The following is a 24,647-nucleotide window of genomic DNA, read 5'->3' as shown; positions in this document are numbered from 1 at the left end:
TGCAGGTCTTGGGGCTTGTCAGTTCCCATTATCATATAATAAATCCTTTTCTTCGTAAGTATATCCTATTGGTTGTTTCTTTGGAGAAGCCTAAATCCTGCTGGTTGTTTCTTCGGAGAAGCCTGACAACTACAGTGGAGAGTAGGCAGTGGGGAGGTTGCCCTTCAGGCTGAGATCCCATTCCTTTCTCTCAAGAGATCCCAAATCCCAGCCATGTCACCTAACATGCTAGGGGATCTCATTCAACTGCACTAATAGGATCTTTCCTGGTAGATGTGGGGAAGGTATGAGAAGCACCCAGGACAGAACAGCTTCTGGACAAGCCAGCTATTACAGAATGTTCATTTCTTGCTCACCATTATGAGCAGAGGGTGCTGGCTGGGAGGGTGTATGGTAATAGCATGGGATGCTATCCTTGACCAGAATCAAAAGACATGAACTCAAGTGCTAGTTCTGCCACCAACCACCTTTGTACCCCCTGGGCCTCAGTTTCTCCACCGGTTAAATGGGATAATAGCACCTTCCTCACAGGGCTCCTGTGGGAATTAAATGAGATAACTGATGTGTCTGGGCACACAGTAGTCACCGAATGTATGTGAAATCTCCCCTCCTTCTTGGCAGGGGAGGTGGATGAGGTCAGGTCTGCCTGTCTGTCGGACTCTGGGTCACACACAGTGAATAGGAACATACTCCTGCTTTCAAGTCAGGCTAATCATGGTGGACAGAGGAGCCAAATGGCCCCCAACAGCTGAGACCTGGTGTAATGAAACCCGGGACAGCCCAACATTATCCTTTCCCTTGACTAGACCATGTCATTCTAACCTTTCTGGGCTCAGAATATGTGGTCACTACGTCCATGCAGTCCCAATTCCCGGAAACCATCCTTCTCCGACAGTTCTGAGCATGCAGGGAAATTAGCAAAACACTTCCACTGCCTCTGTCTGAAGTCAGGCCACCACAGATGTACACGGCCTTGAGGAAAAACTCCTGGTGGCAGAAGCAGGGTCTACACAGATGCACACAGCAAGTGCAATGCTCCAGGCATACACGCCAAATCTCTATTACCCTGGCTCCCCAAGAGGCTGCTCCTCCTACACACCTTCCCTGATCTTTCCTCATGAGAAGCGTTCTGTTTTCCTTGGTAGGAGTGGAGAGAGATGGAAGGATTGCTGCGGAAAGCAGCAGCGCTGAGGCCACCTGTCCTGACCATAGCAAGGTGGCAGCGAGTGTGGCAGGAAGACTCAGCAGGCCCATCCCACTGCCCTCAGCCAAGGCACACGTGCTCCTGCCTTGCCCACCACATGCTCCGCATCACTCACATGTAGAGCACCGTTTTCTGGTCCCCGTCCTGCCCGCCGTCCCCGACTGTCAGGGTGTCGTAACCCCTCTCCAGGTCAAACTCCTCGAAGGCCAGCTTGATCACCTGCGGAGGGAGCACGGATTAGGCAGCAGGCAGGGGCCGCCGGGAGAGCCTTTCTTGGCCTCAAAGACAGCAAGAAGCTCCATGTCCCGATGCTCAGAGCACCGTGACAACACCCCACGCAACCCTCCATCCACACCGAGCACTTCCCGGCCACCTTTCAGAGTGTGAGCTTTTTCTCTTCTGGGCCACACAGTCTCTGGGGTTCCCTGATGTTTTCCAAAGTGGATCACAGAACATCTGGACAATTCTGGGGGCTGTCATGGCAACCCCAGGCACATCTGGCCAACTGTGAGATGATTAGACTCTGCCTTCACGCACAGAAATCCCTGTGGAATTGGTGGCAAATTTTCAGGCCACATGTGGAATCTCAGCTATGTGGTCCCTGGGGACCTGCAGAAGTTTCTCTCAGCCTCTCCTGTGCCCGCTTTTCTCCATGCACTTTGTCTATTTGTGGAATAAATGAATGTTCCAGGAAAGGCATTTCAACAAGATTCTTCTCTCTTACTTGGTTTAGTCCTGCCTGCCACAAATATATACTAAAGACCCACCACGTGCCAGCCTAGGAGGCAGGGTTTCAGTGGTCAGCATGACATGATCCCTGCCGTCGGTGAGGGGGCAGAGAGAAAAAAAACTAATAATCACAACCCTACACACCTCACACACCTACACACCCTACACACCAAGTGTGTAGGTGACAGATATTACTTGAAGCCTGCAGCTCACCCAGCCTGTGGTGGGGCGAGGTTGGGAGACTGTTTGTGATGAGGGTGGGGTGGGTCCTGAGAGTTCTGACAGCTCTGGAAGACTGTCAGGTCCAAGGGGGATGCTGGGAGAGGCAGGGGTCAGGCACAGAACAAGCGCTCAGTGTCTATCAGTGCAGATCTGGAAAAAGAACATAGTTGCCAGCTGCCTCGCTCTGGGGGGACAATTCAATTGGGCCTTCAGGGCAAGGAGGTGACTCAGGAACGTCTAGAACTTGAGAAGGCTGCCTGCAGCCAGGTTCTCATAGCCCCCTCCTGCCCCAGAGAGCTGCATTCCTTCTGCGGGAGCGGCGTCAGGAGCGCTGTCCGCAGTGGGTGACGGGGACGCTCAGGTGTTGGAGGAGAACGCTGGTCTGGAGGCTTGTGTGGAAACTGACACGGCAGCAGTGGGGCCCGGGTGGTGAGGAAGGCTCCAGGCTGCAGGGGCGGTGTGGTGAGTGGCACAGGAGGGTGATGTAGCCGGAAGAGAGAGTCAGGTCCTGGAGTGCTTGGGGCTTTGTGACTGATGGATGTGGGCACTGAGGGAGGGGTGGTTTGGGATGACCTGCAGATTCCCGGCTGGGGCAATTGGGGTGGTGGGTGGTGGTGCCGTTCACGAAGACAGGACGCTCAGAGTCGCCTCCCCTAAGCGTCTCAGCTGGTCCTCTTTCTGTCTGTTTCAGTCTGGTTTCAGTGTGATGAAGATCTCCAGTCTCCCCGTAGGGAGGCAGAAAGTGCTTCTTTGCTTTCTCTTCTGCTAACTCGAGGAGTAAAGAATCCCCGTGGGTAGCTTTTCCTATGGCCGTGCAGGCTTCTGCTGTCCAGACCAAACAGCGCAGCAGAGCCCCACCCCAGGGTGCTCTCGGGGTCCCAGGAAGGAACCCTCTGCTGTGCTTGTGTGTGAGCCGGCACTGCCTGTGCCGGGCTCTCGGCACCGGGCCTGGGACCCATGGAGAGGAGCTGCAGACAGGACAGGGAGGACGGGTGACTCTGGCTGGGAGGAGGCCACAGGAGGCTTCCTGGAGGACGTGAAGCCCAGGCTGAGTTTGGGAGGTGGGCTGGAGCAGTCCAATACATGGAGAAGGAAGGGAAAGAGATCCAAGCAGAGAGATGAGCAGGCGCGGAGGTGCGGGATGCAGGACTTGTCCAGAAACTCCGGGTGGATCTGGAGTTGTGCGGCTGAGAGGGAAGCAGAGGGTGGGGACCCGAGACAAGCAGGAGGAGCCGGATGAGGAAGCGCTGCCTGTCGTATTACAGACTCGGGCTCTGTCCTCAAGACAAGGGGGGGTCAGGAAGAGATGTAAGTAAAGGCGTGGAGTGGGATGTTTGTTTTAGGAGAAACAGCATTGAGGGCTGGTGGAAAATGTCTGGGCTGTACAGTGGTGTGGGTAAAGGAGGATGCGGGCCTGCAGCAGGCAGTGGCGGGGGCTGTCAGAAAACAGGGGATGGAGGGACTGGAGGTAGTGACCTAGAGGAGAGAGACTCGAGGGCAGAGGCAGGAGCGGCAGCAGCAGCTCTGCCTGGCCCCATCCAAGGGCAGAAGGTGGAGATGAGAGGCACTGAAAACCAACTCTGTGGCTGTCAGGACTGTACCACAATGAAAAGGACTGTGTTCAGAGGTAGTGAGCACCCCAATCACTGGTGGTAAGTATCACGAGGAGAGGATTCCTGCTTGGGACTCTCAGATAGTTTCAACAAAAATACTAGAACCTCCTGATAAAAATCCTTGTTGGCTATATAGACATGTATTCCAGTGAGCAATCTACAGTGAGTGGGGAAGCCTTTGTCATTGTTGTTTAGTTACTAAGTTGTGTCTGACTCTTCTGTGACCCCATGGACTGTAGCCCACCAGACTCCGCTATCCATGGGATTCTCCAGACAAGAATACTGGGGTGAGTTGCCATTTCCTTCTCTATGGGATCTTCCCGACCCAGGACGCAAACCTGCATCTCCTGCATTGGCAGGTGGATTCTTCTTTTTTTTTTTTTTAATTGGTTCAACTTTTTTTTTTCCATTTATTTTTATTCGTTGGAGGCTAATTACTTTACAATATTGTAGTGGTTTTTGCCATACATTGACATGAATCAGCCATGGATTTACATGTGTTCCCCATCCCAATCCCCCCTCCCGCCTCCCTCTCCATCCCATCCCTCTGGGTAGCAGGTGGATTCTTTACCACTGAGCCAGGGGGCAAGCCTTAGTCCCTCTAGCTTTCCCACCAAGTAGGCAAGTTCATTTCCCATGTTCCCTGATGCCCAGTCATCATTGGATCATCTGCTCAGGCTGGAACCGGCTTCCTATCTCTTACTGTCCCTAGAATGATGTTGCCATTTCCCAGCCTGGTACATAGGGAAGGACCCTTGGCTCCTGCTCCCTGCTGCCATCCCATCATCCTGCCTGTGTAGCATTCTCTCACACCAGCCCATTCATGACCTTGGTTTGCACAGTCCCCTCTCTGGCCCCCGGCTCCCCCGGCAACGTCTCCACATCCTGGAGCTCTTGTCCGAGGGCTCCCTGATTGCCCTCCCTCTCTTCTCCCTGCGGTGCTGTGACTGAGCTCTTTACCTGGTCCTCCATTACGTCATGGACTTCCTGGAGGCCAGAGGCCTTTGACCTGCCAGAACCTGTCAGTGCGCCAGGCACATGCCAGGCACTCAGCCCACGCTGAATGGGAGGATGCTTTCCAAACCTTTCCTGGGCCTCCGGCATGGATGGATCTCCGGGCTCTTGGATCTCTCACCCGAGGCACCATCTAGAACAAAGGTGGGCAGACTGTTCCTGTCAAGGGCCAGGTAATGAGTGTTTGCACCGGAGCATTTTATGTGCAGTCTATTGCAACAAACCCTCTTTGCTGTCGTAGCATGAACACAGCCATGGCTGCATACGTTCAGGCGGCGTGTACAGCCATGATCCACGTACACTGATATGTATGCCGAGTGTGGCGTGCTCCAATAGTTTAGTTTACGAAAATAAGCAATACACTGGATTTAGCTCAAAGGTGGTAGTTTGCCGACCCCTGGTCTAGGAGATCCTTTGAGATACTTAATCACAGTTTTTGATCATCTTTTCTTGAGAGATTTCGTTACCACAAGAGCTGACGCCTATAATGTGCTGGACTGTTCTCAGTATTTTACAAACATCAGCTCACGTGAGACTCATGACAGCTATGGCCACCATGAAGACCTCCATCTTGCTATGTTAGGCAACTCACCTAAGATCACACAGCTAAGTCGTAGAACTGGGACTCCTTAGGCAGAGGCCAGGCCCTTACCACCCTTCTCTACTGTCTCACAGCATCCCAGGGAGGTCTCAGGTCCATAAGATGGGGGCCATGACTTATTCTCTCAATCTTCCCTAAGCTCTTTCTCTGGATCCCAGCAGCTCAGCCAACACTTGCTCATAAAATACCCTAAGGCCAGCTGTGCCTTCTGCAGACCCAGGGGCCTGGCCTCCGCAGGGAGGAGTCAGGGTCCTGCCTGTACATTCTTGCCACCATCACCCCTTTCAGGAAGCCCCTGGTCACCAAGCCAGTGCCAAAAAAGGGAGTATATGATTACTATGCCCGTGATGGGAAAACATTGTTTTGCAGGCCAGAATCCAGATCCATAAAATGTTTCACATCACGGAGTAGAGCACCATTGACGTGAGCTGCATTTTAGAGCATCTGACCCCAACGTGGAAGCCGATTACCCCGAGCAGTCAGCGCAAAACACTCAATGTTGAAGCTTTGGGATGGGCCCCTGGTGCACAATGTGCTGGTGCTTTCATTTGTTTCCCTCTTTTCTCTGGCCTTTGTTTAAAGACACGATCCTGTAATGATTCATTAACTAACATGCAGATGAGTGAAGCCGGCAAAGTGTACTTCTAAGGCAGGAGAGTGGCAGCACATGAAACAGGCGTGATTAAAGAGGCACGTGTGTGCACAGCTCCGACACCCAATTTGCACCCATTAGATAAATGAATAAAAGAATCCTTTGCTAGGATGTAATTACTGAGCACCTGCCATGTGCCAAGCACTGAGCTAGCTGCAGCCTGTAAGTTATCTCACTTGTCTGACAATTTGGAGCAGAATCTAAATGCCAAGGGCATGGTACAGATGGAAAGTGCTGGAGGATGGCAGAGGAGGGAGAGATGAAAGGCGGCCGCACAGAGGAGGTGGGCGTGCTGGGCCCTGCAGGCAGAGAAGGGTGTGGGCTCCATCCCGGAGATGTGCGGGGAACGAGGGCCAGGGAGGTCAGCTGAGGAGGTGAGGGGAGGACAGTGCAGCCTGGCTGAGTGTGCAGTTGGCTTTTGCCTGGCAGGCCAGAGCAGGTAGCCTGGACTTTCAGGTGAAGATGGAGGGAGGCTGTAATTCAGGAGGGAGGGGCTGGGGGCAGAGAGACCTGGCAGGAGGCTGGTCCAGGGTTCAGCAGCGGCAGGAGGGCTTCGGGGAGCCTGAGCCTGTGTTCACTGCAGGGTGGTGGAGGGAGTCGAGTCCTGGAGACTGCACCCCTTAGGACCTTGCTGCCTTTCCCAAGAACTGTGGCGGATGGGGGTGGGACCACAGAGGGTGCCCACCCTGGGCCCAGAGGACATCCCTTGCTTCCTGAGCATCATCCAGGACCAGCTAAAGACAGGAATCCCAGTCTTGTCAGCCTGTGCCCAAGGTTTCAGTGTGGCTGCAGAGGATCTGACAGCTCTTAGGCATATTTGGGGAAGCGCCAAGAGATCTGGACTGAGATTGTTTTGTCCAGTGACTGCATTTCTATAATCGCCTCCTAGCGAGGCTCTAGTCTGCTGTCCATCCTTCACTCTGAACCCCAGACTATGTGCCTCACGACCCTTTTAGAGTGAGGGTTGGGTAACCATGGCTCTTGGGCCTGAGGCTTGTTTTGCTTGGCACCTTGAGCTAAGAAGTGTTCTTATGTTTAAAGGGTTAAAAAATAAGTAAAGCACTACAAAGAAGGATGTGCAACAAAAACCTCACATAGTCCTCAAAGTCTAAAATATTTATAATCTAACTCTTTGCAGAGAGTTTGTTGACCTCTGACCTAGAGCAGTGGTTTTCCAACTGCGTTCTCAGGAACCCCGGGGTTCCATAACGATACTAAAGGGGCACAGACAAAGGTGGGAAAAGACCAGAATGGCCTGGATCTTGCTCCAACCAAGGCAGTTCCTTTGGATCTAGTTCATGGTTGGGATTCTGTGACAGACACAGATAACGGTTCACTCACTGTCCCTCCCACTGCTTACCATTCTTAATAGAATGCTGGCTGTTGAAATGTGGCAATGGGCCTGGCTAAGTGCAGGGCTAAGGATAGGGAAGTGAGAGGATTCCGGGCAATGGGACAGGAGCTGAGGCGTCCTCAGGGCATTTTCCCACTTTCCTCCTTGCCTTCCTGGAATACAGATGTGAGGACAGAGGTGGAGCAGCCTTCTTGTGATCATGAGGATAGGAGCCAAGAGAGGCAGAGGGGAAAATAGGAGGTGCTCAAGACACTGAGAAAACTGCTAAACCAGCCCTGGAGTCTTCACTTCTGGACCCCTGCTATGTGGGGAAAATAATCTGTGTTCTGTATAAGCTTTTGCAGAGCTTCTGCCACTCACAGCCAATCATAACCTAATGACTGTGGGTTCTGAAGAAAGGCTTTCATTACCATAGAAAAATTCATCAGCTCTTGACCCTCAGGATAAAGTTCAGTTTCTTGGCATGGAAACCCTAGACTTTTCATGACCTGCTCTTGGCCCTTCTCACCTAGTCAGAGCCCCTCTCAATCCTCTGCTCCAGGCCTGCTTCCCTATTTCTCCTCAGAGCACTGGCTCCTGAGGGGTGACCTTGGCTTCCCCAACCCTCTGCCTTGGGTTCCTAATGCCCTGGGGCAGCCTGACTATTAGCTCCAAGAAAGGAAGGGAATTCCCTTTCTCTGGGCATGGACTGCATGGTGACTCCTGCAGGGGTCTTGCTGAAGGCCCAGGGCAGGGCTGGAGAACTGGTTCTTGGTGGGGGAAGAGGGGAGGCCGGTGGAAGGGCTGGCCTGAACCCTCAAGAATTCAAGCAGAAGAAGTCTTCAGCATCTTTGAGAAATGCTTTTGAAAGAAAAGCCCAAGGGCAAAGACTGAGAAGGTTCAGAGGTTCTGGAACTTTGGTCAGTACCTCAAATTGAATTTTGGTCGCTCTGAGAGTAGTAAGCCCTTTCACGTGTTCATTCACTCGTTGGTTGATGGATTTATTCGACTGTTAATATGCCCTTGCCAAGTGCTGGGCTTTGAAGAAGCAACAGAGCTAAGACAAACATGAATACCACTCCGAGATCTCACAGTCTAGACGAGGAGACACATGGGTACATGGGGAACACAGCACAGGGAGATGAGTGCTGAAGTCAGGGCAACATGGGGATGTGGCAGATGTGAGGGGCACAAAATCCCATCTAGAGGAGGGGGCAGGCTTTGTCTTCAAAGAGGAAGGCGCGTGGGAACCCACAGCCAGCTCCAGGGGAAGGGGGATGCCAAGATACGCTGGGAAGAGAGGACAACTGTGAAGAAGAAAGGGATCTGGGTGAGGACTTGGAGGAGGCCCTGAACGGGTCCCTCTAGAGCCGCCCACTCACGAGGAATGAGTTGCAGGGGCGCTTAGGGAAAACCTCTTTGATCACCAGCCAGTGTCTTGCACGGGGCCCAGCACAGAACACATAAGAGTAAATGTTTGCTGAATGAATAAGTGAGTGAACAAATGGGCCAGCACAGGGGTTCCTGACATTTGCACGAGAGAGTGATGGCTGCCCGGAGAGTTCTTTCAGAGGGAAGAGTGACATGGCTAATCCCCAAGGAGTGAATCATCGAAACACTGTTCTCGTCCGCTTTGAAGTTCATGAAACGCACTTTCCTTTCCCTCTCCCTCCCACCTTGCTCGTTCTCTCCTGCCTGCCTTTTACTTCTTTTCTAGCACAGGTGGATTAATGTCCTGATCAAACGCAGCGAGGATTGTATGCAAACTGCCTCACATGGCCTGATTTCATACCGAGAAGTTGTGAAAGGAAGGCAGATGCATGCAGGTGGGGGGCACTGATTCAGGTCTGGGTTTCAGTTCTGACCATGAAAATTTCATCAGCCACGTCCTTTCGGAGGCTAAGCTGAAAGGTCCTAACAGGAGGAGGCTCTGGGGCCCAGTGTGGGTGGGGCCGAACCTGAGGAGCTACCCGACCCAGGGACAGGTCTCTTCTAGCACTTAGTAATGTATCCAAACACCTGCGGAACTCCTCCTCTGTACCGGCTGCTGTGCTAACTGTGGGAGAGAGAAACAAATGCTGCCCCTGCTTTTGGGGCTCTCCTGAGCTATGGGGGAAAAAGATTCTAAACCCAGTGCAACGTCATATGCACAAAACAGAAGAGGTTGATGAAGTGCTGGAGGAACAGAGGCAGGACTAAGACCTGGTGGCGTTAGGAAGGCTTCTCTGCAAAGCGGAAATCTGAAATGTGTCTCAAAGGGGGACAGGAATTTGCTTGGAGGAGAAGGGCAGATACACTGGGATAGGATGTGTTGGACAGAGGTCTTGAAGGGCCAGCTGTGTCTATGAACCAGGAGCTCAGTGTGGCTGAAGCCAGGATTGCCTGGGGAGAGGTGGGCAGGAGGGCCCTGTGTGCTTTGCTGGGATCGAAAGGGATTGTTTTTTTTTTTATCATATAAGCTGAGCTGGTCAGAACCACAAGGATGCTCTTTAAAAGTGCAAGTTCCAGGTTCTCATCTCACCTCCACTAATCAGATCTTTGAGGAAAGGATTTTGGAATTTATGTCTTTAAATTCTCTCCAGGTATTTCTGATGATTGATCAAATTTGGGAAATATTATTGTGGGCAGAATGACTACAAACACTAAGACAGCCCAACCGGCCGAGGCAGGACTCCCGTTTCTCCAGACCATCCCAGTCCAAGGGAGAAGGTGGAGCTGGGCAACCAGCAGAGCAGGCCAGCCTCACTTGCTCTGAGCTGCCATTCCTCATTTCCCTGAATCTGCCCAACTTCTGGGAGGATGGACAGGGTGGTGTCTATTGTTTATTCTTAGTTCCCCGAGGAGAGACATACCCTTCACCAGCCTCTGCAATGGGACTGTCAGTTCTTGTTCCCACAGCGTAGAGCTGCTCAGCCCACCGCGCTTAGTCGAGGCTGGTATCGTGGCATAGGTTCTCGGCCATTCCCACACCAGGTCATGGCTGGACCTTGTTTGGACCTTCTATTTGCCCTTGGAGGCCCTAGTCACTGGAACATTCCCAGCTCCCTCTCAAGCTCAAAGGAGATGAAATGTCCACACATACACACAGGTGCCAGGGATGTGTAATCATTCCCTGATTATAAGGAGACCAAAGGGACATGTGTCATACTAAGTTAACCTTAAAAATGCATCCCAATATACAGTAGGTGCAGACAAATACTGCTTGATTCCATTTATGCAAGGTGCCTAGAATAGCCAAATTCATAGAATCAGAAAGTACACTGGTAGATATCAGGGGCCAGGGGTGGAGGGTGAGGAGGGGGAGTTGGAATGTAGAGTTTAATGGGGCCAGAGTTTCAGTTTAGGATAGTGAAAAATTTGGGAGATGGATGATGGTAAGAGATGCACAACCATGTGAATGTATTTACTGCATTGAACTGTATAATATGATTAAATAATAATAAAATAAATATGATTAAATAGTATGTTTTATACTGTGTGACTTTTGCCACACACACAAAAATTTTTTTAGAAGAGACACATGTCCTTTTCTATAGACACATATTCTACAGGCAAAACTCTCAGCCCCTTTTCACGATAGTATTTTTCTTCACCTGCTTCTTGTGAAAGGAGCTGCTGCATGCTCAGTCCAATCTGCTTCTCATTCACTCCAGACCCTTCACTCCCCATCCTCTTTCTCCTACATCATCACTCTCTTCCTCTGTGCTTCCTTTGTCCTCAGTCTACAACCGTACTCAAAATTCCAATCCCCTAAACAACAAACATCCTAAATAGCCCAAAGCTTTCTGTTCACCCAACCTCCCTCACGTGCCCTTTCTCCTTCCCTCCCTTTACCACAAAGTTGTCAAAAGGGCTGTCCGCAGGCCTGGCCTCTATAGCAACCCACTCCCCATCCACACACTCCCCACCCACTTCTGCTCAGTTCAGTTCAGTTGCTCAGTCATGTCTGACTCTTTGAAACCCCATGGACTGCAGCACGCCAGGCTTCCCTGTCCATCACCAACTCACAGAACTTACTCAAACTCATGTCCATTGAGTCGGTGATGCCATCCAACCATCTCATCCTCTGTCGTCCCCTTCTCCTCCTGCCTTCAATCTTTCCCAGCATCAGGGTCTTTTCCAATGAGTCGGTTCTTCGCATCAGGTGGCCAAAGTATTGGAGTTCCAGTTTCAGCATCAGTCCTTCCACTGAATATTCAGGACTGATTTCCTTTAGGATTGACCAGTTGGATCTCCTTGCAGTCCAAGGGACTCACAAGAGTCTTCTCCAACACCACAGTTCAAAAGCATCAATTCTTCGGCGCTCAGCTTTCTTTATAGTCCAACTCTCACATCCATACATGACTACTGGAAAAACCATAGCTTTGACTAGATGGACCTTTGTTGGCAAAGAATGTCTCTGCTTTTTAATATGCTTCCCGACAAAGCACCACCGAAAGATCTTCTTCCAAGGCCAAAGCCAACAGTCTCTTTCCAGTCCTTTTCCAACAAGATATTTTTCAGCATCACCACTGTCAGACATATCCTGGTTGGAAACCTCTTGCTTTTGCAACTTGATTCTCCTATCAACGGCTCTTTCTCTGCTTCTTTCACTGGATCTCCGTCATCTGTAAGGATTGTGTTGCCAGACCCATTCTGAATATTTTCAATCTCTTTGCTCTTTCCAAGAAGCATTGTTCATTCCTTATGCTTGTTCCCAACTGTGCGCCGATGCAATGACACCCACATCTCTCTCCTGAACCCAGATTTATTCACTTTACAACCAGTGTATCCAAATGTCATTGAATGAAACACAGGCACTTCAGATGCACCATGTTTCCCTCTTGACTGCTGCCAAGCTTGTTCCTCCTCTTGAATTTCCTTTGAAAGCCTCCCATTAGTCCAAGTCAGAAAACACGGAGTTGTCATCTATTTGGTCATTGAATAAACGTTTCCTGAGTGTCTACTGTATGCCAGACACTACGGTGGTCACTTGGGACACAGTGGTGAATGAGACTTCTCCTCCTCCCTCCATCACACATCCAATCAGCCACCAAGTCCCATCTTATTCCCTAATGAGTGTGAAAGTCACTCAGTCATGTCTGACTCTTTGCGATCCCATGGAGTATTTAGTCCATGGAAATCTCCAGGCCAGAATACTGGAGTGGGTAGCCTTTGCCTTCTCCAGGGGAATCTTTCCAACCCAGGGATTGAACCCAGGTCTCCCTCATTGCAGGTGGATTCTTTACCAGTTGAGCCACAAGGGAAGCCCTCATTCCCTAAATTCCTCTTAAATCTGTCTCCCCCTCCATGTTTCCTAAGTCTTGGTTGATGACCCTGTTTTTCTTACTTGGGTAACTGCTCCAGCCTCCTAACTGGTCTCACTCCCTTTAATACCCCTCTCTAATATCTCCACTGCTACCAGAGTAATCTTTCAAAAATTCTTTCAGCTATTGCTCTGGTATAGAAGAAAGAGTGGCCCTCATTCTTCTCAAGGCTTATACCAGTGCTGCAAGTCCCAACCCCTCCCACTGACTCTGAGACCATGTTCCATCCAATGGCATAGCACGGCTACTTAAGTTCATGGGCAATGGACCCAGAAAGATGGGCTTTAAAGCCCAGTGCTGCCACTTAATACTAATTATATGCTGTGACCAAGTTTCCTAACTTGTCCATGATTCAGGTTTTACATCCATCAAATGGGTATTTTAAATTTTAATTTTTTTCGTGCTATGAAGAGAATGAAATAAAGTCATTTACACAGAAGGCCTAGCTCAGCTCTTGGCACATAACAGGCATAGAATAAGAGATAGCTAATACTGTTATCACAAATATCCTAACACTTCTACTTTTAGAAATCTGTTTCAGAATAAAACCTAAGCCTCTCTGTCAAGCCTGTGGGTTCACCTTGATCTGCATCTTGCGGACTTTCCAGCCTCACCGTGATATAAGCATGTTGATTATTTTCAGTTCTAAGAGGCTGTCCTAAACCTCAGTGCCTCGGCACATGTGTCTGCTCTGATATCCTCATCCTTCAAGACCGTGTTCAAATGTCACCCCCTTTGTGACAAGTTCCCCGACCTTCTATCAGTGTCTCTTCTCTAGATTTTCCCATCACACTCTGGACACAACTCCATTAGCACTTGTCTGAACTCTAGCTTTACATTTCTACCCATCCTTCTCTCCTATGTGCACATTCCTCAAGGGCAAAGATCATACCAACGATCAATGAATGAATAAATGCTAATCTCAGGAAATACACTGTGAACTTGGAAAGGCTGTGATTTTTGCTGACGGAGATGTCCCCAAGGTGGCCAGCCAGGCAGTCTTTGGATGCACTGAATCTCTCCTGTTGGCTGCTGATCAGCAGTAGGAATACACTGCATTTTCTCTGCTTTTTGCAGGAAGGCAGCTCCTACCCTTCAGTCTTAGACTTTGAGTTTCTATACTTGTACTCTCCTTTCTGCATTGTATGCTTCCTGGCTGTTCTCCTGGGTTGTGTCAGTGAGGAACTCCCTTCAGTCTTCCTGGGCTTCTCTAGCACTACCTGAAGCCCACTAAGAACCCATGAAGATCCCACTAAGAACATCCTTCTCTATAACCTAACTCTGAGGCAGTGCCTTTCAGAGGGACTGGCTTCAGAAACCCAAGCTGGAGTGACTTCTTGCATGGCATGTGGGGTGGTGACTAATATGGGGCCACTGACCTCCACACACCAGTCAATGTCTTCTGAGGGCAAATCAACTGTTTCTCAAAAAATTTTCAGGACTTTCCTATGCTTCACCCTCTACCTCATCTTCAGATTAAAAAGCAAACAGAGATAAGCATCTGTAGTTCTTTAACAATGCCCCAGATATAGCCCTCTAGTCAATAACTTAACAACCTCTTCTGGTCCTTCTTCTGGGTTAGCCTCCATTTCCACCCCTATGTGGCTGAAGCATCCTTCTCCACTGAGTAGGTTCATCATCAAATGGCTTGATAAAATATGATTCTTTATTTGCAAAATGACTTGCAGAGGAAATCTGTTTCCAGTGTTCCAAGTATTGTGGTCCTAAGCACTTTTGAGCAAACAATTTCAAAATGTTGAGTAAAATTTAAAAAGAAAAAGAAAGCTTTTTACAAGCTAATAAGTGTTCTAAACTGAATTATATTGCCCTAAAACTCATATGTGGAAGCCCAAACCCTCAATGGGATAGAGCTGGGACCTTTAGGAAGGTAATTAAGGTTAAACAAGTCAAAGGGTGGGGCCCTAATCCAATGGGATTGGTGTCCTCAGAATAGGGGAGGAGATACCAGAACGTTTCTCTCTGCATGCGTGCAGAGAACACATGAAGACATACTGAGAAGGAGGTCATCTATGAGCTGGGAGTAGATCTCACCAGAAACCAAGATTGCTGGCATCTTGATCACGGACTTCTCGCCTCTAGAACTGTGAGAAAATAAACGTCTCTTGTTAGAGCCACCCCATCTGTTATGTTTTGTTATGGAAGCCCAAGAAGACTCGGATGGCAAGAACTCTCAGAGTCTAAGCTCCAGTGAATGTAGAGACGCAAAAAGTGATTTGGAGCGTGAAGTACCTTTTTAAAAACTGGGGGGTAGAGCTTTGCTTTTCAGGGCCTTGTGGAGAAGGGGAGCAGGAGACAAAGGGCAGGGCCCCCCACGGTTGGGGACTTTCAGATGACATCCCCAGGCAAGGCTGAACGAGTTAAAGTTGCACCCTTAGTGTAAGGCTGAGCTAGAAATAAGCCTACTTCCTTCCCATACAGCACTGCTACCCTCTGGGTAGATCTGAAGGCTGATTGCTTATTTCAGATTTTTGACACTGAATGAAAGGAAATAGAAAACTTCCCCTGAGACTCTATCATGATAAATCTGTCTTCATATGGGTTTGCAGCCTTCAGATAACTTGGGTGATTTGAAACCTTCATACTGAGAATTTATTCTCAGTGGTTTCTGGCTGTTAATGGTCCCGAGCACAGAGCAGTAACAAATATACCACTTTCTACCCAAATCTCAAAGAATTTCCTCCAGACAAAGTTTATGATTCTAACCGCATAGTCAAAAATTATATGGCAAAGAAAGAAACACGATTCTGAGGGCAAGAGGTAAGAAACAGCAGGAAACAAGAGTGAATCTTGCAAAGATTTCATATACTAAGATTAAGAGACACAGAATATAAAATAAAAGTGCTTAATATATTTAAATAGCTTAAATATATGTAAGGAGCAAGAGACTATAAAATAAACTCAAAAGCAATTAGAAAAACTACAGAGAATTTCATAAATGCAAAATACAATATTTGAAATTAAAATAAATCTTCAGTGAATGAATTCAACAGACGTTAGACATGACTGACTGAGAATTCTTGAACAGAGTGAGAGAAAATGATAGAGGTTAAGAAGAAAAGAAGATAGAACGAGATACATTAACGTGCCTTGTCAGACTGCCAGAAGCAGAAAAGAGAATAAAGGAGAGACAACAGCTGAAATGACAATGGCTAAAAATTTTTCCAAACTGATGAAAGATGCATTCCATAGACTCAAGAAGTTTAATGAAATCAAACAGGATAAATACCAAAATATCCACAACTAGACACATGATGATGGAACTGTAAAACACTAAAAACAAGCAGTAGGATAGAAAGAGATGAAAAAGTCCGAGTCATTTTATGAGGCTAGCAACATCTTGATACAGAAATCTGCCAAGAGTGTGTGTGTGTAATGTATACAGAATATATTTTATTTTGTTAAATCTGTAATATATAACAAAATAGAAGCAAAATCACTGTAAAATACTAGCAGTTCAAATATAGGTATATTTTTAAAGTGAAAATACTAAATGACCAGATTGGGTTTATCCCAGGGATGCAGGGTTGGCTTAACATCAGAAAAATCAAAGTGGAATTCACCACATGGGAGAATAAAGGAGAAAATCATATGATTATATCAATAGATGTAGGAAGATGCTCAATAAAAGTCAACATCCATTCGCAACACAAGCTTTTAGTAAACTAGGATTAGAAAGGAACTGTAAATTAAAACAAAAACTTCAGCAAACATAATACTTAATGGTGAAGAAGTAAAACAATCTGACATTGAACAATGGCAAAGGTATCTAGCATCATCACAATGATTTGACATTATACTGGAGATTCTAGGTAGAACATTGGGGCAAGAAAAGGTTGATAAGGAGGTATAAGATTGAAAAGGAAGAAACAAAACCATCATCCTTTGCAGATGATGATTGATTTATGTAGAATATGCTAATGAATTCATAGATAAATTCCTATGGGATAGCTGTAACATATAAAAATTAATTGCATTTCTAACCACTATGCAAGAAACAGGTAGAAAACTAAACTTTAAAACATATGATTTATAAAATCAACAACAAAAATATCTAAGAATAAATGTGCTAAGAAATGTACAAGATTTATAATGAAAAATTACACAAGTTTATTGAAAGCTATTAAAGAAGCCCTAACTAAGTAAAGATATACCATATTAACAGACTGGAAGATTTGGAATCATAAAGGTACCAGTTCTTCTTCAATTTATCTGTATTTTTTGTATAATTAAAAATTCCAACAGGTTATTTTGTGGGTCTTGGCAAGATACTTATAAAATTTATTAGCAAACAAAGGGTACTTCACAGGAAAAAATACTGAATGAGAAAGATGCGAAAAAATGTACAGAACAGTACAAAATGATACATGGCAATACAGAAAAACCTTAAGGACATGATTTTGAGTAAAGCTAATTAAGACTACATATCAATACAACATGATTACATTTACATGAAGTTCAAGTGCTGGGAAGCTAAACATTGCATTTTGAGGGATACATACTTATGTGCTAACTACAAAGAAAAGCAAAGGAATAATAAAGTACACAATTGAGGTAATAGTGGCCTGAGGGTTAGGGAATGGAATGAAGTTACTGAGGGACACAGATCACTAGTGTATCTGTGGGGCTTTTTGTTTCCCCTCGAGCTGGGAGATGGCTACACAGTTGTGTCTTGTGTTGATGTTCTTTATATCATAATTTACAAGTATGTTTTTTTTATCAACTTGATATTTATTAAGAACAATTTTTAATAATTGTCTTCAGAAAATCTATGAGAACCAAGTTCTGGGTTTGAAATCCCTGGCAGAACAAGTGTCTCCAATCCAGTCCTGCCCACAGGACACACCCACACTCCCTATGAGCCTTACCTTGGCGGGGTTAAGTGCTGTGATGATCCACACACAGTGGGCATTGTTGTCATACTGAATGGGGAAATTGGGGGAGGTGATGATGCCCGAGGGGCCTCGAAGGTGGGCATCACACATGCGGGCTGCAGAGAGGAGACGGAAGACAAACATTTTAGTTTAGACGAGGACCAGTTCCCATCCCCACCTCCCAGCCCTGGCCCAGAAGAGCCTGAAGTCTGTACATCGTATCCCAGATAAAACCTTCTGCTTCCTGTTTCCTTCCCCCATAGTTCCTAGTGGGCTCAAGAGAAGTCCCAGTTCCCAAAGCACTGGGGGCAGGGGTAGACCCCACATGCCCTGACCTGCCGCCCTCTAGGCGATGATGGACTCACACAGTCCAGCTAAGCAAGTCCCCTTGTCCGGACTCCACTGTGACCCAGCAGCACATTTCTACCAAGAGGGTGTGGGCTAGTACTACTCACCTTGACCTCAAGCTAAGTGGACCCCAGGCACCTTTTGACCTGCTAAGCTGACCTTTCTGCAGTCTCCCATGTGCTCTCAGGTCTGCTGAAGGAGAATCTCGGGGTGTCCTTGTCAAGGCCACCCCCACTAGGTATCAGAATGTCTGTGCCCAGGAACTCTGCAAGGACCCTGGCTTAGCCTGGTGCCAGGCACCCGGAATGATTTCAGGGACAGTGAAGTACTTTCCCAACCCTTCCCCACACTTAGCTTATGCCTGAAATAGGCTTTTGACTGGAAGCATAAAGATTCAAGGTGAATTAGAAGAAGTGCTCTCCTCAAGTAGATATAAAGTGTTATCAATCACAGCTTAATCTAATTAAGCTCTTTAAAATAGCTTCTAAACTAATTAGATTAAGTAGTGATTGATACCAGTTAAGGTACTACATTGTATCTAGGTGTTTGCCTTCTTTAAAAACGCGTTCTTTAGTTCCAGCCGCTTCATTCTTCAATGTTAGCACTCAGCTATTTTAATAAAAAGTTCTATGAGCCTGTTCTGTTGCTGCCCACATCGCAATTTATCCTAATTGTAGGTAAAGTGCCTAACAGTAAAGAAATAGTGAGCAAACTCAACAAGCCTAAGTGTATAAAATGAAAGAGGTGTCAAACCTGGTTTCCTCTGATGGGACAGCATATCCTACAACGGCTCTCTGTGTGCGGACAGGGCCATGATAAACCTTTCCCAGGAAACCCTGCCTAGGAGGGCCTGGGAAGGAAGCGCCCCAGTTCCCGGACATAATTAATCTCTTCTCATTTCACACACTCATTCCTGCGCTCATTCATTCCCACATATATTGAGTGCCTATTACAGGCCAGGCTGAGTGTGGGAAGAGAAAAATGTCTAAGGCACAATCCCTCTTCTCTAAAGAGCCACTAGCAAGTGGAGAGAACAGATGTGAAAACAGTTACAACTGGGCAGAGTGAGTGTTGGTAGGGGGTTACTTGCAAGAGAACTGCCCCTTCTGTTCTACGAGCTCATGCCCTCCAGTGAGGAAGTTCTGGTTACTCATCCCAGTCCTGAACCTGAAGGATATTCTTCTTCATCCTGAGCTCAGATATTGTGTCAAGTTTGAACCAAGTTCTAGGGGAATCCTCTCCCCTACTCTCCTGTGCATCTGACTGCTATGTAATTCCATCCTGAGAAACACTGACATTCACCGACTGGACTTGATACAACTGCACCTGAAGGCAGATCGGCATGGTGAGGAGATGGCAGGCTATGCATTTGGGGCTTGGCGTTTTGGATTTTGTTGGTTAAGTCTGAAGTGAAAGTTTAAGTGTTAGTCGCTCTGTTGCGTCTGACTCTTTGCGACCCCATGGACTGTAGGCTACCAGGCTCCTCTGTCCATGTAATTCTCCAGGCAAGAACACTGGAGTGGGGAGCCATTCCCTTCTCCATGGGATCTTCCTGACCCAGGGATCAAACCCAGGTCTCCTGCATTGCAGGCAGATTCTTTACCGTCTGAGTCACCAGAGAAGCCCTGGTAAGTTAGAAAACCTCTCTGATTCTACTTCTTCATCTGTAAAATGGGACTAGTGATATTGCCCCACTGAAGCATGATGAGGGTGACATTCTATGAGATCTTGGATATGAAGGCTCACCCAGGACCTGGGACATCATCGATATTTAACAAACGGAACCTGGGACAGTGGACTCAGATGCTGTGTTCATTCCATCTCACTGTCCCCCAAGATTTCCCAAGGCCAAGAATCTTTTATTCTACCTTTTGTGAAGTTTCTTTATAGCATCCCCACCCGCATGACCACATTTGAGACTGCCATCATTACTAAACAAATTAGAACAAGATAATCAAAATCAAAACTCTAATGCTAGCCCACCATTGCAAAGCAGGCCTGAGGCTTCAGAATGCTAGCCCTGCAGGGGATCCTTACAAGCCTCTACCGGTACCACATTACACCTCTTCCGGAGATTCAGGTTTTGCTGCCAAAAAGCCCTCAGCTTCAGACTTAATTTATCTTGCACATGTTTCCAAAAATTAGATGGTATTTGCAGTTTGTTGAAACGTGGTGAAGGTGATTAGGGAGAAGAGGTCAAAAAGCCATTTACCACTTTAAGGGCTTAGAGGGGTTTAATTAAAATATTAACTATCGGCAGCTAGTTAGCATGGAGCACCTAAAAATAGATTCGCGATGGAGCACCGGCTTCTTTTCTCCTCTGCTATCTGGGTAAGGTCGGGAGGTCTGTGGACAGACAGACTTCCCTCCGAGCAGCCAGCCCCTGGGAACCCACCAACAGATGGATAGTTCATTGCAGCAACCTACACGGGCCGGCGAGATGGTAGACGCTCAGACAGTGACTGAATAAATGAATAGACACCAGCTTATGTTTCTGTATTTGCCTTTTCCCATCAAATAAATGCCCTGCTGGATAACTTTCAGGAGGTTTTTCAGGACCTTCCGAGCCCAAGCTCTGCAGCCAGTTCCATTGTTTCTCTGAACATCACAGTACCATATAGCAGGGGCAGTGTTCCAGGGGACTTTAGGAAGAATAATTTAGCCAGTTCTTGCATCAAAACAACTTGGTACCAAAAAGAAAACTGCTCTAGATGCAAGTGCCTCTGGTCTTTTATCTTCTCCCCAAACCTTATTCCCACCCTGCTCCACACTGGCTTCACTCACTTCTACTATTGACCTTCCTCCTCATCCTTTCCACACTATTCTCTCTAGAACCACCTCCTGACCACCAATTCTAGGGCAAACAACCTCTGACTTGTAGCTGTAATGTCTTTAAGGACCGCCTGCTTTAACTCCTGCCTTGATGGAAGCCTATCTTCTCCTCACAGGTCCAGCACTTCCTCTGCAGCGCTCGGCAATGGAGAGTTTTCTCCTCCCTCTGGTGTTCCCTTCCACAAACAACTGCTAATCCCCCAGAGGACATTTTCTTTGACCTTCATCTGTATCTCACTCCACTCCACTCACTCCAACTTTCCACCATCAGCTCCCTGTCTTCTCTTCCCAACTTGGATCTCATGGTCCACTGTTATGATCATTTTCCCGCAAATCCACCTAAGTCCTTTAAATTGTTGCCCAGAAGACATCAATTGTGGATGAACCTCTTCACCTACATCCTCCAGCCCTTCCCCAACATGGTCAAGCTCTGCTGGAGAAAAATCACCTGAGTAGGAAGATGTCACTATAAATTCATGATCGCTCACCTCAGACAGTTGTGGATATTGTCGGGCAACTCTGCCATTTAGCTCACTCTCCTACTCTGTTCAAAGCCCTTTCATGCCGCTTGCATGTCCCTTTGACCTCTCGCCCTTCCCCTCACCTCCCCTTACACTCAAGCGATGGCCTTGCTTCAGTTTTTGTGGGTGAAGCAGAGGACATTTGGCAGGGGTGCCCTGTTTCTCAGGTCTGCAATCCCGTCTGCTTAAGTCTGCTTACGTTCTCTTCTTCTTCCTTTTGGTCCCAACAGAAGAATGGTTCCTTCACTTTTCAGAGGTCAGCCCCTCCTCCTGAGATCAGGTGCTCCTGCCGAAGACCAACCATGTTCCTATCATATCTGGAGCCTGCTGTTCTGGGACCCAGGAGAGTCCATCTGTGAGATCTTAAACTCCATCACCTGGTTCCTTCCCTGGCTGCTGACTCATCCAGCAGAGTAACTTTGGTCTTAATGCACCCCCTGGTGTCCTAAATCCTTTGTCTCTCCAGACTCCGGGCTCGTTCATTTCTCCCCATCTCTCCATCCCCTCCCGACCCTTCTCACTACTTAGCCTGAACCGCAAGACCCTCTCCAGCAGTTCCCATCATACTCTCCTATCTGCCTTTGATGAATTCTCTTGTCCATCCTTGTTCATTCTTGTTCATTCCTAATCCTGGGTGCTATGGGGCTGCAGGAGAATTGTGGTACCACCACAGAGAGATTCATGATTTGCCATCGTAATGGAAGCTTTGGTCCAAGTCGGTCTTCTCCCTTGTCTTTGTTCTGCTTCCTCGATGGTTCCTTACAGGGCAACTTCAAGCACCCACCACTTAGTTGAGCCACTTAACCCCAGGGGCTGCCTTCAGGTTTTTGTTGTATTTGACCTTTCTAAAGCGTCTGACCCCACTGACTCTTCTCTCTCTGTGAAACTTACATTCACTGGCTCCCATGAGACCTCTGGCTCTTCTCCAGTACTCTGACTGATTCATCTTATCCAATAACTCCCTAAAAGTAGTTGTTTAAATCTGTGCAAAGAATATACAAATTTTTGCATAGTTTTTGCAAATTTTCTGTGAGTTCACAATGAGATCAAAATGTGTGTTAGTCGCTCAGTGGGGTCTGACTCTTTGCGACCCCACAGACTATAGCCCGCCAGGCTTTTATGTCCATGGGATTCTACAGCCATGAATACTGGAGAGGACTGCCATTTTCTTATCCAGAAGATCTTCCTGATCCAGGGATCGAACCCTGGTCTCCTGCATGGCAGGCAGCTCCATTTGGGCTACAGGAAAGTCTCTGAGATCAAAATAAAGGTTACCAAAAAGTGTGTGTAGGGGCAGTTGTACTATGCAATTCCATCTAGTGTGTTGACTCTGAATTGGTGTCCAGGTGCATTTTTCAAGTAGAAGTATGGGCCTTTGGTCAGCAGTGGAATTCCAGTTCAAAAGATTAGCTTTGTGTCCTTGGGCAAGCTGGCAGACCATTTCAAGCTTGAACTAAACATAAAATATGGATATTGCCTCTTTCCTTTTAAAGAAATTATGAAAAATGCTTATTGTACTGCTTCATACAAGTATAAATAGCTTAATAAATGGAATTTTTAAACATGAGTATATATGTATGGGTCAGGGACGCAGGGAATAATGGGACACGTATTCTAGTGTAGTCACTATATCACCCAGCAGAGAATAATGACAGAGGAGGGGTGACATGCAGGAGGGGAGAGGGAAGGGGGGAAGAGAGAGGAGGGGAGGGGGATGAAGAAAGAATTCTGAACAACATTAATGTTTAAAGGGGAAGCCCAGGAAGCTGATCCAGGAAGAAAGATGATTACCTGTAATTTTCATGCATTTAATTCAACTCGTACACACTGCTATATTTAAAATGGATAACCAACAAGGACCGACTGTATAGCACAGGGAACTCTGCTCAATCTTACATGGCAGCCTGGATGGGAGGGGATTTTGGGGGAAAATGGATACATGGATATGTACGGCTGAGTTCCTTCACTGTCCACCTCAAACTATCACAACATTGCTAATTGGCTATACTCCAACATAAAGTAAAAAGCTAAAGAAATAAAGAAAATACTGGGTTCCATATGTAAAATAAGTTTGACAAACCCTATATTATAAAGCTGTCTCTGGCCTGAACTGAATTAGTATAACGGTATAACATCATTTCATGTTGTCCTCAATCTCCTTTGGATGATCAAAATTTTCTAGTAGTCAACTGAGAAGCTTATTTCCTCTGGTCAGAGGGCAAGAAAAAAATAAGGCCTATGAATTCTTAATTTCAAATTCCAAAATGAGGGCACAGTTCCACATTGTTCATTCATTTCAATCACTGATTCATTCAGGTTGTCCGCAAACATTTGCTGAGAACCTATCATTTGCCGAGCCCCATGTTTTAGTAGAATTAATTGTGTGGAAAATGAATGCTTAAAATCAAATCATATTTTAAATGCATTAGACGAAAAATAATATCACTATGTGTGGTGGTGAATACTTTTCAGACTGTGGTCTTTTGGTAACCTGCTTATTAGTAGAGTTATCATGGAATTCACAGTCTTGTCCCTTTCTATTTTTAAAGCGGGCTTCACCTAAACTCTCCATTAAAAAAAAATCACTTGTAGAATAGTGAAAGTCAAAATTGCTCAGTCGTGTCCAACTCTTTGCGGTCCCACAAGGGAAGTCCAAGAATACTGGAGTGGGTAGCCTATCCCTTCTCCAGCGGATCTACTGGGGGTCTCCTGCATTGCAGGCAGATTCTTTACCAACTGGGCTAAAGTAATTCTGACTAGTTAAAAATAAGACATTTTAAATGAAAAACATTCAAAACTGCCAAAATTAAAGGACCCTTGAATTTAAGATCTATCACAGCCTTTGGTTTTCAGGGAAGACCAGGACAGATTATCCAAGTTCAAACTCAAGAACCTCTGCTGCTTTCTTCCTCCCTCACAATGACCTTGGGAAAGAAAGAAAGTAGGAGAGAGTGACAGGAAGGTGAACGTGCTCTAGAAGCCCCTCTCCACTACAGCTGGCGCTGGTCACTTTCTATAAAATGGCTTGTTTAAATCTCGCAAGCACTAGGCAATGGAGGTTTTGTTTCCCCAGTTCACAAATGAAGGCCCTGTGGCTTCAAAAGATGAAGAAACCTGCCCAGAGTCAGCAAGGTAACAGGTGGCAGAGTAGGGCTCTAAGATCAAAGTCTAGGTGGGCTTCCCTGGTGGCTCAGATGGTAAAGAATGCGCCTCCAACCCTTGGGTTGGGAAGATCCCCTGGAGAAGGGAACGGCGACCCACTCCAGTATTCTGGCCTGGAGAATTCCATGGACTGTATAGTTCCAGGGGTCGCAAAGAGTCGGACACAGCTGAGCGACTTTCACCTTCACTTTCACTTTCAAAGTCTGGTTGCCTCCCAA

General features: G+C 47.1%; 1 protein-coding gene across 1 annotated transcript in view; it reads right to left on the bottom strand.

Annotated features, from left to right (window-relative positions):
• The window catches only part of CSMD2 (CUB and Sushi multiple domains 2), a 676,035-nt gene that overhangs the window by 285,967 nt on the left and 365,421 nt on the right, over window positions 1–24,647 (bottom strand). The window contains 2 exon segments of the mRNA XM_061120111.1: window positions 1,320–1,423; window positions 17,561–17,682. Coding sequence (XP_060976094.1) covers window positions 1,320–1,423; window positions 17,561–17,682 — 226 coding nt within the window.

This window comes from Dama dama, chromosome 20, assembly GCF_033118175.1.
Source record: "Dama dama isolate Ldn47 chromosome 20, ASM3311817v1, whole genome shotgun sequence".
Lineage (NCBI taxonomy): Eukaryota > Metazoa > Chordata > Mammalia > Artiodactyla > Cervidae > Dama > Dama dama.
This window is presented reverse-complemented; position numbering and strand designations above follow the sequence as displayed.